This window comes from Syngnathoides biaculeatus, chromosome 3 (assembly GCF_019802595.1).
Source record: "Syngnathoides biaculeatus isolate LvHL_M chromosome 3, ASM1980259v1, whole genome shotgun sequence".
Classification (NCBI taxonomy): Eukaryota; Metazoa; Chordata; class Actinopteri; order Syngnathiformes; family Syngnathidae; genus Syngnathoides; species Syngnathoides biaculeatus.
In genome coordinates this window covers 13,412,701-13,426,288 of record NC_084642.1, presented here as the reverse complement: position 1 = coordinate 13,426,288, position 13,588 = coordinate 13,412,701, and the positions used below count along the sequence as shown (strand labels likewise).

The 13,588-nt window shown below is 43.8% G+C and overlaps 1 protein-coding gene across 8 annotated transcripts in view; it reads right to left on the bottom strand.

Annotated features, from left to right (window-relative positions):
* kif26ba (kinesin family member 26Ba) overlaps positions 1-13,588 on the bottom strand; it is a 109,182-nt gene that overhangs the window by 51,032 nt on the left and 44,562 nt on the right. For 6 of the 8 annotated variants that reach the window (XM_061814423.1, XM_061814419.1, XM_061814421.1 and 3 more), the window contains exons 4-5: positions 11,892-12,073; positions 5,045-5,255 (exon numbers count right to left, since the gene is read on the bottom strand). In XM_061814423.1, coding sequence (XP_061670407.1) covers positions 5,045-5,255; positions 11,892-12,073 — 393 coding nt within the window. The remainder of the gene's footprint in view (positions 1-5,044; positions 5,256-11,891; positions 12,074-13,588) is intronic. The other 2 variants (XM_061814422.1, XM_061814425.1) reach the window with 1 other exon arrangement.

Here is a 13,588-nt window from a genome sequence, read left to right as displayed (position 1 = left end):
AACATAACATTAACCCTAAAATTGTTTGGGAGCATCATTCAGCTTTCAACATGCATTGCTCAAGATATTCTGCGAGCAATAATTCAGTTTTACACCAAGAAAAATAGACGGGGATATCATTGTGGGTTAAAAAAAAAAAAAAAACATTTACATTTCATAGTTGGCTTGGTATGTATTTTTGTTGTAAGGTATTTTTTTGTTTGTTGACATTTTCAGTGTAAGTTTGCAAAAACACGAAATTATTCTTGAAAGTGTTCTGATGGGAATGTAAATCTGAACCTTTAAATAAGCCATGTACCTTCAATGGATGACACTGATTGACCACAGTGCTACGTCTGACGTTGCTCACAGTGGTCAAAGGGGGCGCTCACGGCCTTAGTGTGTTTGCTCAGACACGTCAAAACCTAGAGGGAACATTGCCTACAGGTGAATTTAGATGATAAAAAGATGCTTTTTTCAGCTGGAAAGTGTTGGCCTCACAGTTCAGGGGTCTCGGGTTCAATCCCGGCCCCGCCTGTGTGGAGTTTGCGTGTTCTCCCCGTGCCTGCGTGTGTTTTATCCGGGCACTCCGATTTCCTCCCACATCCCAAAAACATGCAACATTAATTGGACACTCTAAATTGCCCCTAGGTGTGATTGTGAGTGCGGCTGTTTGTCTCAATGTGCCCTGGGATTGGCTTGAAACCAGTTTAGGGTGTACCCTGCCTCCTGCCAGTTGACAGCAAGGGACTCGTACGACTCTTGTGAGGATAAGCGGTTAAGAAAATGGATGGATGGATGGAAGATCTTTTTTTTTACTGTGAATCACAAAAATCTCAGTTCCAAATGACTGACTAGATCTTCATTTTAAGGTCCAGCGAGTACCATGTGCTATATTTGTAGTTTTGTTACTCTAATCTGTGTACATCCGTGCTGACAATGTGAGCTACTGTATGTACACCATGCTGAAGAAGCCAAATATCTGTTTTCAAAGATGAGAGAGAAGGATAATTATTTTTTTAGAAATCAACTTTTTGAAAAGTTGGCATCTTTCGTCTTCAAACCGAAACCACGCGTTTCTTCGGGGGCCTCATTAGGTGCCGGTTGGAGTCTGTATTGAAACATTTCCCTTCTCCCCGTGGAATTTCTCCAGGTACTCGGGGTTGCTCGCACATCCTTTTGAAAAAACAGGCTTCTTAAATTCCCTGAAGACTCAAAGTGGTCCATGCGCTTGGAAGGGAGTGTGAATGGTTGCTTGGCTTTATGTGGTGGCCTTCGTTAGAATAAGCCGTGCAGAAAATGGATACGTAAATGGATGGAATTTTGAAAGAAGCAACAAGCAGAGCCAGTTTGGTTGAATGAAGATGTTAGGAGGCAGACAGACTTGGTGTGTGTGTGTGTGTGTGTGTGTGTGTGTGTGTGTGTGTGTGTGGGCGCCTTTACATGCGAGGGTGTCTCCCTGACGACTGAGGCGACATCTGTCACTTCCATATGGAGAGAAACTCAGATGAAGGCTGAAAAGTCCTTTCTAATTTTGCTTATAGGCAGCACGGTGACCGACAGCACATCTGCCGCTCAGTTATGAGCGGGTTTCATATTGTGGTTCTGGATCTTTCTCTGTAGATTGTGCATGTCCTTCCCGTGCTTGCCGAGCTTCCTCTCACATTCCTGGAACGTCTGGTTGAGAGAAGACTGAACGGTCCAGAGTGAATGTGAGCATGAATGATTGTTTGTCTTCGTATATGTGGTCTGCGATTGGCTGGCGACCAGTGCAGGGTGTACGCTGTCACTTGCCCAAAGTCAACTGAGACAGGTTTGAGCTAACTACAACCCTAATAAGGAAAAGTGGCATAGAAAACTGATGCATGGATGGATACCAGGTGCTGTAAGCTTCTCTCCCCGGCTAAATGCAGAGGGGTTGCGTCAAGAAGGGCATCCGGGGTAAAACTGTGCCAAACAAATGTGCGTTCATCTAAGATGACACGCTGTGGCGACCCCTAACGGGACAAGCCGAAACGAAAAGAAGAAGAAGATTAATGAAAAAAACGCAGCCGGAATGGACCCATCCGTTTTTTCACCACACAACATGATTTGGACGTGTATGGCTTTTTGTCACTCCCGCCATGAAAATCCTCTCGAGGGGATTTGTTTTTGAGAAGAAGCAGGAAGTGATGTTAGTAGCAGACGCCCAATCAAGCGGTCTCGTCTGTTTATACCAGTTTTACCTGCGGGAAGGTCGCTCTTTGTTCCTTCGTGGTAGCTAAAATGCTGGCTCGTTGTACTGCTGGATATTGTTCGAACACTCGGGAAGATGGATTCGCTCTTCATACTTTTCAAAAAGACCCGGTTCGTCGTGAAAAATGGATTGCACGGGTGCAAAGGACGAGAGCTTCGTGGGTTCCAAATGACAGGTAGGTGTGTATACAGTTACTAAAAAAAATACACGTACGTAAGTCAGTGGCGCTAAATGTGTCGATGTACCCGTCGGCGCCGAGCATGGCTTCGGCTGGGCTGGCTCATACATACTGTCTGGGGGTCTGTTGTCAGTTCGAAGTGATCCGCATATCATCAAAATATGGCTTGAAAAGATATGGTAATATTGCCCCGGTCACTTCACTCGATTGTGTTCTCTTCTTTGAAAAGAGCTTCTGCGTTCCATAGTAGGTGGCATAGCGTGTTTTCAATGGCAAATGTCCTGGTGTGACGTCACGGGCAGTAGTTGCAGGCAACATGGCTACCACTTGGATGTCAAATGAGACTTCCGCAACTTTGCGCATGGATGACGTGCTCTTCGTTCGTATTTATATTTTCGTATGGACATTGACGTGAATAATATTATTTGTATTTTTCATTACAAGATCTATTTTAGAATGATTATAGGCATGACTATTTCATTTTCATATTTGACTTTCAAAGGTCAAGTGTCATGAAATGGATGATTTTTAGTACGTTATTAATGAAAAACAGCAGCAGGAACGGACCCATCTGTTTTTTTCACCACAAAAAAGGATTTTGACATATATGGCTTTTTGTAACTCCTGCCATTAAAATCCTCTCGAGGGTTTTTTTTCGAGAAGAAGCAGGAAGTGACGTGCAGGGTGGGAGTGCCCTCCAGCGGACTCGTTTGTTTCTATTAGTTTTACCTGCGAGAAGCTAGCCGGCGGCCGGCTCGGCCTTGTCGACAAGGCCGGGGTGGCTCGTCGCCGCCAGTCGCCGGCCTTGTCGGCCGCGGTGGCTCATGTCTGCCGCGGAAGGGGATCGGACGGGGAGGCGGTTTGGCCGTTATCGCATACCATCTAAATATAGCTCGAAACAATGGGATAATATTGCCCCGGTAACTTCACTCGGTTGTGAGATGTTTTCTTCTTCGAAAAGTGCTTCCGTGTCAGAAGGGGCGTGTTCTACAGTCGGGGTCACAGCGTGTTTTCAATGGCGAATGTCCGGGGTGACGTCACGGACAGGAGATGCAGCCAATAAGGCGACCACTTGGATGTCGTCGAATGACACTTCCGCAACTTTGTGCATGGATGACGCGCTCTCTGCTCACATTTATTTTTCGTATAGACATTAAAGTGAATAATGTTACATGTATTTTGCATTACAATATCTATTTTAGAATGTTTATAGGCATGACACGTGACCTTGAAGGCCACACTCATGTGGGGTATCGCTCCCCCACGCTGTCACTGCATCGCACTGGACGGCATCTGTTTGACGTCTCTTTGACTTTACCAGACACACCCATTCGTTTTCTCATGCCAAGACACACTCACACACTCGGTGAGACCAAAACTGGGGGGGGGCACTGAAAACTCATTACATGTACAATCGATATTGCACACACTTCTGCCAGCATCAACGCCCACAACCGCATCCACAACACACACACACACACACACACACTCACACACATTTCATCAGGCGCTGCTCGGGTGACGGATGACTTTTGTCAGCTTGAGATGTTACCATGGTAACCCTTCGGCATACTTTTGTTACAATTCCACAGAGGTGACGCCAGAGAAAAGCATCCAGCTGAAGGTCAGAATTTTAAAACATTTTGATGGTGACTTGCACTCGTTCAAAAACATTGCACAAAGTAGCAAAACTGTAACCTGGTAAAGTCCCCCCCCCCTCGATAAATCCATAATTGGATATATAGAGGCAATACCTAATAAAAGTGTACAAAATTTAGACACGTTTACCACTTTAAAGGAGACATAAAAATTTAAAACTAAACATTAGAGTAGTAAAAAAAAACTTTTATCATCCATCCATCCATTTTCTTAGCCGCCTATCCTCACAAGGGTCGGGGGAAGTGCCGGAACCTATCTCAGCTGTCAATGGGCAGGAGGTGGGGTGCACCCTGAAATGGTTTCCAGCCAATCGCAGGGCACATGGAGACAAACAGCTGCACTCACAATCACCCCTATGGGCAATTTAGGGTGCCCAATTAATGTTGCATGTTTTCAGGATGTGGGAAGAAACCGGAGTGCCTGGAGAAAACCCACACAGGCATGGGGAGAACATGCAAACGCCACACAGGCGGGTCCTCAGAACTGTGAGGCCAACATACTGTTTATCCTTTATAAATAAAAGCTGTAACAAAGTTTCTCTTTTCTTTTCTAAGATCACAGTTCTGAGGTCCCGGGTTCAATCTCGGACCCACCTGTGTGGAGTTTGCGTGTTCTCCCCGTTCCTACGTGGATTTCCACCGGGCACTCCCGTTTCCTCCCACATCCCAAAAACATGCAACGTTAATTGGACACTTTAAATTGACCCTAGGTGTGATTGTGAGTGCGGCCGTTTGTGCCCTGCCATTGATTGGCATTTAGTTCAGGGAGTACCCTGCCTCCTCCCATTGACAGCTGGGATAAGCTCTAGCACTCCCCGCAACCCTTGTGAGGATAAGCGGGCAAGTAAATGGATGGATGGATATATTTATATACAAAAGGGAAATAAAACATTTCCAAAATAGTAATACATTGAGTTACAAAGGATTCGTATCCATAGGTTTGGGTAATATTTTTATTTGCTCGTAACGATCATAAATAAATAGACCTCTTACCTTTCCTAGACCAGGTGTGTCTTTGATCTTATTGGCCGCACGGAGAAGGCAGGGCGGGGCCGGGGGCGGGGCCGCTAGCAGGGCCGAGCTGAAATTGGTGGGGAACAATTGGCTGTCGCACGTCGGCGAAGACGATGTCACGGGCAGCTGCACCGACGTGGCAGCCTTCAGCTTCTTTTTCTTAGATGTTAGGTTCAGTTTTTGTGCAGCTCTGACGGCGAAACAAAAGACCACAGATGTTAATGATGTTGATTCGTTCAAGCCATATTTGATGTTTTCTGTGCATGAAAATCCACTTGCTCGCAAGGCTTTGCAATGATGTCTTTAAAGTTTGACAGAAATGCTAATTGCAGAGTGGAATATGACCACACACACGCGTGTGTACATAATTAGTAACATCTGGATGGGGAGTGGCTCATCGGCTTTCTTGTTGTTTAATTCCCTGTGGAGTTCAAAGGGAGCCACTAAAAATTATATTTACATTTCTGATGCATCTATTCCCAACTCAACCGCTCTCCTTTGTTCACTCCTCCTTCCCCTTGTCTTCATCCCTTGTTCAATCAACTGCATCTTTTTTAGCTTCTTAACTGTTTCTCCCCAACAGAGCACAATCATGGAAGTGAGCTTCACGACTGACTTTGCATGTTTTCCACATTTCGGTACAGTATTACCGTAATTTCCGGCCTACAAGCCGCAACTTTTTTCAAACACTTTCAACCCTGCATTTTATGTGGTGATGTGGCTAATTTGTGCATTTTTTCTAACGGCCGTAAGGGGGCACTCGAGCGGAAAAGGTAAGGATGAGACCGGTGGAATATATGTGCCGAGGAAGTGACTTTTATCGGCCCTAGTGTTGCTGCTGTGTTACTGGCATGTTTTTTTTTTTTAACCGGCCCTGTTAGCGTTAGCGCTAGCACGACGCTCGCGTTAGCGCTGGCTTTAGCGTGGTGCCAGCGGTAGCATTAGTGCGACGCTAGCATTAGCGTTAGTGCACTAGTGTTAAACTCTTTCTGTGTACCGTCTTTCTTTGTAAATATCTTGTGTTTCAATGTGGGTACATGCGGTTTTTAGACAGCTGCGGCGTATGTATGTACCAAATGTGCTAGCATGTTGCTGCTGTGTTCCTGGGATGTCTCAGTGATATTTACAGGTATGTTTTATTTCAACTGGCCCTGTTAGCGTTAGCACTAGCACAACGCTAGCGTTAGCGCGACGCTCGTGGTAGCACTAGTGTTAAACTCTTTCAGTGTACCGTCTTTCTTTGTAAATATCTCATGTATCAATGTGGGAACTTCTGGGTTTTACACGGCTGCGGCGGATGTACCAAATGGTATTTCCTTTACAAATGTACTCCGTGAGGCTGGGAACCAAGTGCGCTCTGTAGGCCGGGAATCACGGTAGTTCATTCTGGGTACTCCAGCTTCCTCCAACATTCCAAAATGATGCACATAAAACACACCTATCACCTGTGTTCTCTGACCTCTATGACACACAAGATGACGTAATTGGAAACCTATCCATTGGCTGGACGCCGCCTCTTGCCAAAAGTCAAGTGGGAAAAATTCACAACTCTGACAAAAAGCACTATCGAGAAAGATTTGTTTGTACATCTTAATAAATTCATATGGACCACAGCTGAGGAGGAAGATTGAGACAGTTAATGGGAAAATGAATTTGAAGTCATTTGTGAATAACTGGGAATTAGCTCAAGAAAGGCAGAATGTTGTCATTATTATAGAGTAACTGGCCACTTAAACCATCGGAATTTTGTGGTTTGTCATTTTTCAACTATATTAGCCTCAGTGAGGCTAGCGCGAGAGAGAGGAGCTCCTGCGATGACGCACAGTCGGTCAAAGAGTTACACCGTTGGCTTCCAATTAAGTGGGGAAAGCGCGAGTGGGGAAAAAAAAAATTGAAGGACAGTGCTCGAGGAGCAATGAAAAAGAAATGTGGATTACAAGTTAAAAATTGGCAATTCGAACCATTCTATTTTCTTCATTTTGGGAATCATTGTAATTACAATAAGGTCCCCACGACCGTTGTGAGGAGAAGCGGCAAAGAAAATGGATGGATGGATGGATGGATGGATTATAATTACAAGGAGAACCTTTGGTATTTACTGTATACATCCTAAATTAAAGAATCTAGTGCGACATTTATTTTACTGCTTGTCCTCAATAGTGTTGTGGGTCTCAGTTGACTTTTGTGCTGGTCCAAAACCAGCCAGGATACCTCTCATGCTGTGTTTGCATCAATATCTGTGCTGACATTACTAATTTCTAGCCATGTCTTTGGCATAAACCACACGCGTTTACCGTTATATGTCCGTTTTACTGTTACTTAAAAGTAGTCCGTTGTGAAGTACAACACAACCGTAGGTGGACCAAAAACTGACTCTTACTCTTCTTTAAACTAAGTCAGAAATTTCTTCTGTAGCTCTCAAAACATGTTAAAAAAAAAAAAAAAAAAGTTTCCACTGACCTGTAAATTATACTTTTGAAATGGAATACATTGGAATGCTAATTTTGGGGTCTTAAAATATGCAACTTCTACAGTAAGCATAGAAGTATTAGCAGTAATAATAAAAAATATATGCTGTGCACTATGCTGGTAATTTCTTAGTTGCTGAAGGCTTCTGCCTCACTTTCATCTTACTTACCCTGTTAAGAATCCCTATCATGGCAGTCTGCACCATATTCATCATTTTCTTGAATACACTATATTTGTATTTAAATGGAAAGAGTGAGGTGCGATGTCACAAATAAATGACGTGGGACCTGCTGAAGTACAGATGCCTGAACTGATCAAAAAGGTTTGGTGTGCACAAATACTGTACGCCGTTCCTGACTGGGTTTTCCCCCTGACTTAAGACCTCCAGTTTGCCGTTCTACTGTATATTGAAGTAACAATGAATGTCGCAGAGTGATGGACGTGGCCACAGGACTGTAGAATCCCTCTCGCAACAAGGCATCGCTTCACTATAATCCGCCTGTCAAATCCAGCCGTTTGACAAATAGTCATAACGCATGCTATGAGTGCGTGTGTGTGTCTGGCGTAGACACACACACACAGACACACACATCTAATTGGTAGTGTTTAATGACAAGTGGCCTGGGATTTGGCTGAGTGGATCCATTCCAATCTTGCACTAAAATGAAGGGCACTTGTTTCCCATGCATCGACTGCCTCCCCCCATCCATCAGCAGCACCTCCTCTTGTCGGCCAGCCTCTGTCCTTTTTATATACTGTATGACACTCCTTCCTCCATTCTCTTTGTTCATCCCCGCGCTCATCTCCACCCTTCACGTCTCCGCCGTCCTCTTCCCGCTTCGATTCGCTCTCGCGTCGCAATCAAGCGCCAGATCTGCCCCTGCATTTTAATCCTCTCTGCCCAATTATTCCGGATCCTCCTGCGGCACCCTCGTCTCTCCTCCACTCGCTGACTCTTGCACCTTCACTGCAACCTGTCGGTATGATGCATAAAACTTAAACCTATTCGTGGGCAGGGTGACAATTTTTTGCCTTATTGAGATAAAAGTCTCCTAACAGGCCACAATCAAGGAAATGACACTTGTTTTTCGTTTAACGCATAAAACAAAGTGCAAAAAAGATGTACCCTCTCATGGGCAGCGTCCCAAAACTGGGACAGGTATGTTAGCAGTTCTGTGAAGTGGTACGTACTGGAGATATGTTTTTAATTAATTCTTATTCTAGAACGACACTTACGCATTCATAATACTGATGGATTAGCATTTTGAAGACAAACTTGGTTGCATGCTGACCTTTCCCCCTTTCTTCTCTCGGAAAACGCTCCACGTGTGCTTGAGGCAGCCATGTTGGGTCAGGAAGGAAAGGGAAATAACTCCCTGCTAATTTTGACCGATGAATTATCCTCTCCTGATACCAAATTGTGGCTTCAGATTAAAACACTTAAATATTTTGATATACTGAAGGATATAATGCGTGAAAATCATGATGTCCCAAAAATGGGACGGTGCCCACTAATGGGTTAAGAGAGACATACCATTTATACCTGTTTGAAAGTGTCTATAGTGGCATTATTATCTCAGAGGGGGAAAAATATCCAACATGTATGTTAAATAAATAAATAAATAATTCTAAACATGAACAATTATGTAATTGTGTTTTGATAATTGCGTCCTTATATTTATTTTTGTTACTTCGATGCTGAAAATAGTGAGACGCCTCATTGATTTTCATTGTTCCTGTGACAGTGACAATAAAGTTGTAGTCCAGTTCCTCAGCGGTTACGATTTGGAATTAACTAAAAATCATTTCGAGGTTGTCTGTCTTTACTACTGCGTTTATGAGGCATTAACGACAGTGAGAGGTAAAGAGACGGCCTCCCCCTCAACTTTTAGCTATTCTCATTCCAAAATAACAACACCTTTCCAATTCTCCAAATCACTTGGGACCAATTCATTGACTCTCGTCCGTCCTGCCACACACACCGGCCACACAAATCCCCCAAGAGGTAATCGGCAGAACATGCAGTAAAAAATTCCTGCACTGATAGAAACTCCCTTCCCCCACACACACGCATACACACCACACCGAGCGCGTACAGCATGTCTCCATCCTTTTTCCCCGGAGTCCCCGGAGGGCCGCTGCAGCACCGGAGGGGGAAACGAAATGGCGCCGCAGCGGCGCGAGCGTGACATATTCACAGAGCCATCGGCGCTAATGAAAGATATTAGTCATACGCGCATTAGTGGCAACATGGAGGATAGAAGAGGTCAGTGTGGAGTCGGGAGGATTGAGAGAGGGACGTGGGAGGAAGAAAGGCGAATCAAGGAATGAGCAAAAGAGCAAGCTGGGACAATGGCATGGAGCGAGGAAATGGACACAGGGATTTGGCATGTGTGTGTGTTTCTTTCTAATAAGGGCGTCTGCATTCAGTCCACGTTTGAGGCTAAAGAGCATGGCAGCCATGGGATTTAGCAGCCTTGCATGGCTGCATCTGCCATAAACACGCATACAAAACCAAGCAAAGATGACTGCATAAACACTTGTGTGTTCAGAATTAGCCTTGTGACACGTACACACACAAACAGGTGGCTGATGCGTGTAGCAAATGGGGTGCATGCGTGAAGGTCACATTTGGAACAAAGGAACCACTTTGTCCTTTTTTTGATGTCTTTCGGAGAAGACGTCACAAGATACACAATCCAATTACATGACAACAAAGAGGAGGCAAACGCGCAACAGCACACTTGACACCTCCAACACTAAACTGGCAAAATGTTCTTTCAATGCGGACGTCAGCCCGAAGACGGTAGGTTGCGACTGCTTGGAATGTCAGCCAGATGTGTGTTTGTGTGTTTGTATTAAACGGCCTGGTTGCCTCCCGGTTCAAAGGTGATACAAGGAAAACCAAAAACGACAGCATGATTACGTGCTCGTATGAGTTCCACTTGAATTTATAAGATGGTTCGTGACACTTTGATGGTTAAGAACGCAACACTGGAGGAGCACGGCGGTAACATGGAGGCGGAGCGGAAGGACTGTAAACACAAGCGTGACCTTTAATTATGTTTGTAGAAGCACTATATAATTATTAGTATGGCTTGCACGGAGTGAATTTCAACAATGCTTGAGCCGCTTTGATGACATAATCACAGGCTTTGTTACCATTTATTATTTAATGTTCATTTTGAGCTTCCCATCCTCGGTCATCAATAATTTATCCTCAACAGTCACGTCTTATTGGCCTTGAGTCACTTTGAGTGTCTTCGGATTTCATGACATCTGAAGCGGGGCTCGTTATTACGGTATATGCAAAAACTCATCACATGATACATTCGTGTACTAACTGCTCAGTACAATAATAACCCGTCAAAGATAAAAGTAAAAAAATTATACCTACACCACGAGCATAAGCATCCAACCAAAGAAGAATAACTGAATTGAACCATATTAAATCAAGCAATGTTTTTAGTCTATCTTCAAATTCTTTGGAATTACCGTCTCAAAGGACCTGAAGTAGGAGACTAACATCAACTCCATCCTCAAAAAAGCCCAGCAGAGGATGCACTTCTTGCTGCTTCTGAGGAAGCACGGCCTGTCACGTGAGCTGCTGAGACAGTTCTACACAGCGGTTATCCGATCAGTACTGCGTACCTCCATCACAGTCTGGTTTGGGGCCACCACAAAAAAGGACCAACTCCGACTGCAGCGGACAATCAAAACAGCTGAACGGATTATCGTCACGACTCTATCCACTATTGAGGACTTAGATGCATCGCTAACTAGGTCCAAAGCAAGCACATCCTGGACAGCAGCTCTTCCAGGTCCTTCCATCGGGAAAGCGCTAAAGATCAACGCAAGTCAAAACTGGCAGCCATTCGAACAGTTTTTTCCCTCTGGCAATTAAGTCATTAAATTTTTGATCAGCAAATTTACCATTTTCTACCTTGTGCTGTTGTTGGGATGCTCACTTACATCCTGCTCATCCAATCAATATTAGTATTAGTAAGATATTTTGTAGACTATCGCACGATTCAACATTTTACACTGCTCCGTTTGCAGAACTGTTGTTGCACTATAACGGGAACCGCGAACAGGTAAAGGGACTCTGTACACTTTACACTAAGTGGGACGTTGACACACTTATGTCTTACCTGAAGAAGATTTTACATTTTGCCCGACTCTTATAAGGAATAGTTCCTATAAATTGAAATGTCTCTTGTTCTTTGTTGTTGTTGCTTTATTGTTCTTGTTCTGTATGTCGAACCAGGGCAGCGCCGACTGCCGGAGAAAAATTCTTCGTGTGTTTTTACACACTTGGCCAATAAAGCTGATTCTGATTCCACACTGTACATCTTACCTGGCAAAGAAGGAGGTGGAGGACGAGCCGGTGGTCTGTGACGTGCTGGTGGTCGCCGCCGTGTGCGAGGGTGAGTTTGTGTGTGGTGTCGAGTTGCTGTGCGAAGGGGAGTACGTGTTGTAGCGGTTCAGGGCAGCCTCGCTCAAACCTTCCCTGGACGCCTCTGACAACATCTGCGAGATCTCATTTAAACACAGACGAGAGAGAGATATTAACAATGAGGACAGTTGATTTCGATCACAACAACTTTGTTTAAATTGGGTTTTTTTATTTAATATATGCTGTAAATGACTGTATAGCAAACAATTCGGTACGAAAGCTACTCATTGCTTTACAAGTCACAAGTCAGTCTCAAGTCTTTGCCCTCAAGTCCCAAATCCAGACATTCAATTCCTGAGTCAAGTCGCCCATCCTACACTTGGACTTTCGTGTCCTTTTGAGTCATTTTACCAACAAAATAAAAATACATTTAATCAGTATAATATTTATATGTAATTGCCTGCGACCAGTTTAGGGTGTGCACTGCCTCTTGAGTCAGAGTCTGCTTGGAGATGCTCTAGCAGACCCGCGACCCTCGAAGGATAAGTCATATGGAAAAAAGAAATTACAACGTATTATGTACTTGTTATTGCAGTTATTTGTTCCTATATATTATACACTGCCCATGTATTATATACTGCTTTTAAATATTTAATACATTTTTACAACTGCAATCATTCACCAAAACAAGTTTAATAAACAAATACACTGAACCTTTATCAGAAAACTAGTGAGCAAAGTTTTGATCACCTTCGAACACAATCGTCAAGGGGGGGGGGGGGCACTTAGTTCTTGCCCCTTCAAAATTGATCAATAGTACGTTTTCAGGTTATTCATGAAAATGCTTTGCTATGAGTTACATTTTTCTCATTTTGTGTTCAAATTATTTCTTTTAATTTGTAGTTAAAAAGATTGTGATTGTGAGCTATTCATACATTTTTTTTTTCAGTAAGATGACTGCAGTATTACACAATAGATATCTTATTAGAGTACATATAGTCAATCACTATACAGTAATACATCTCAAACTGCTGCCATAGGATTAGTGTGTGTGTGTGTGTGTGTGTGTGCGTGTGTTGTGTGCGCCCGTGTGCAAATTTATTGTAAAAGGGTTCACAGGGTCCAAGCATGCAGCCTGCTGTCTTGATAAATCATCTCTAGTAAATGAGATGCCGTATAGTTTATACCACCCTCCTCTGTGCATTGACGCCCATTTCCATTCTCTCTCTCTGACTGAGCTTCCAATGCTGCATTATTAAAGCAGTGGTGACCACTCATAAGAGCAAGCGCCGGGTGGGCTACACGTGGAAGATCTGCCAGCAAATTATTGTCGTCTCGTCGAATGAGAAAAGGAGCTTTTTTTTATTTTTATTTTTTTTTTTAGCTGTGTTCTAACACTGTAAGGATTTTCAAAAGTATGTACCGGTATACAAAATTGCTCAGACTGGGTTACATGTGAATGTCTTCTCTACTCCAAATTAACAACGACAGCAGCATATAACATGTTTGTTCACAGTAGCAGATGTGCAGAAAGTACTCGACATTTGATGTAATAATGCTGAAAATTGGGATGGGGAACGGATTGAAAAAATGTCAAGCAGGGGGGCTGAAACAATCTGCCCCCCTGGCCCCCACCCCACTAAACCACGGCACTATTG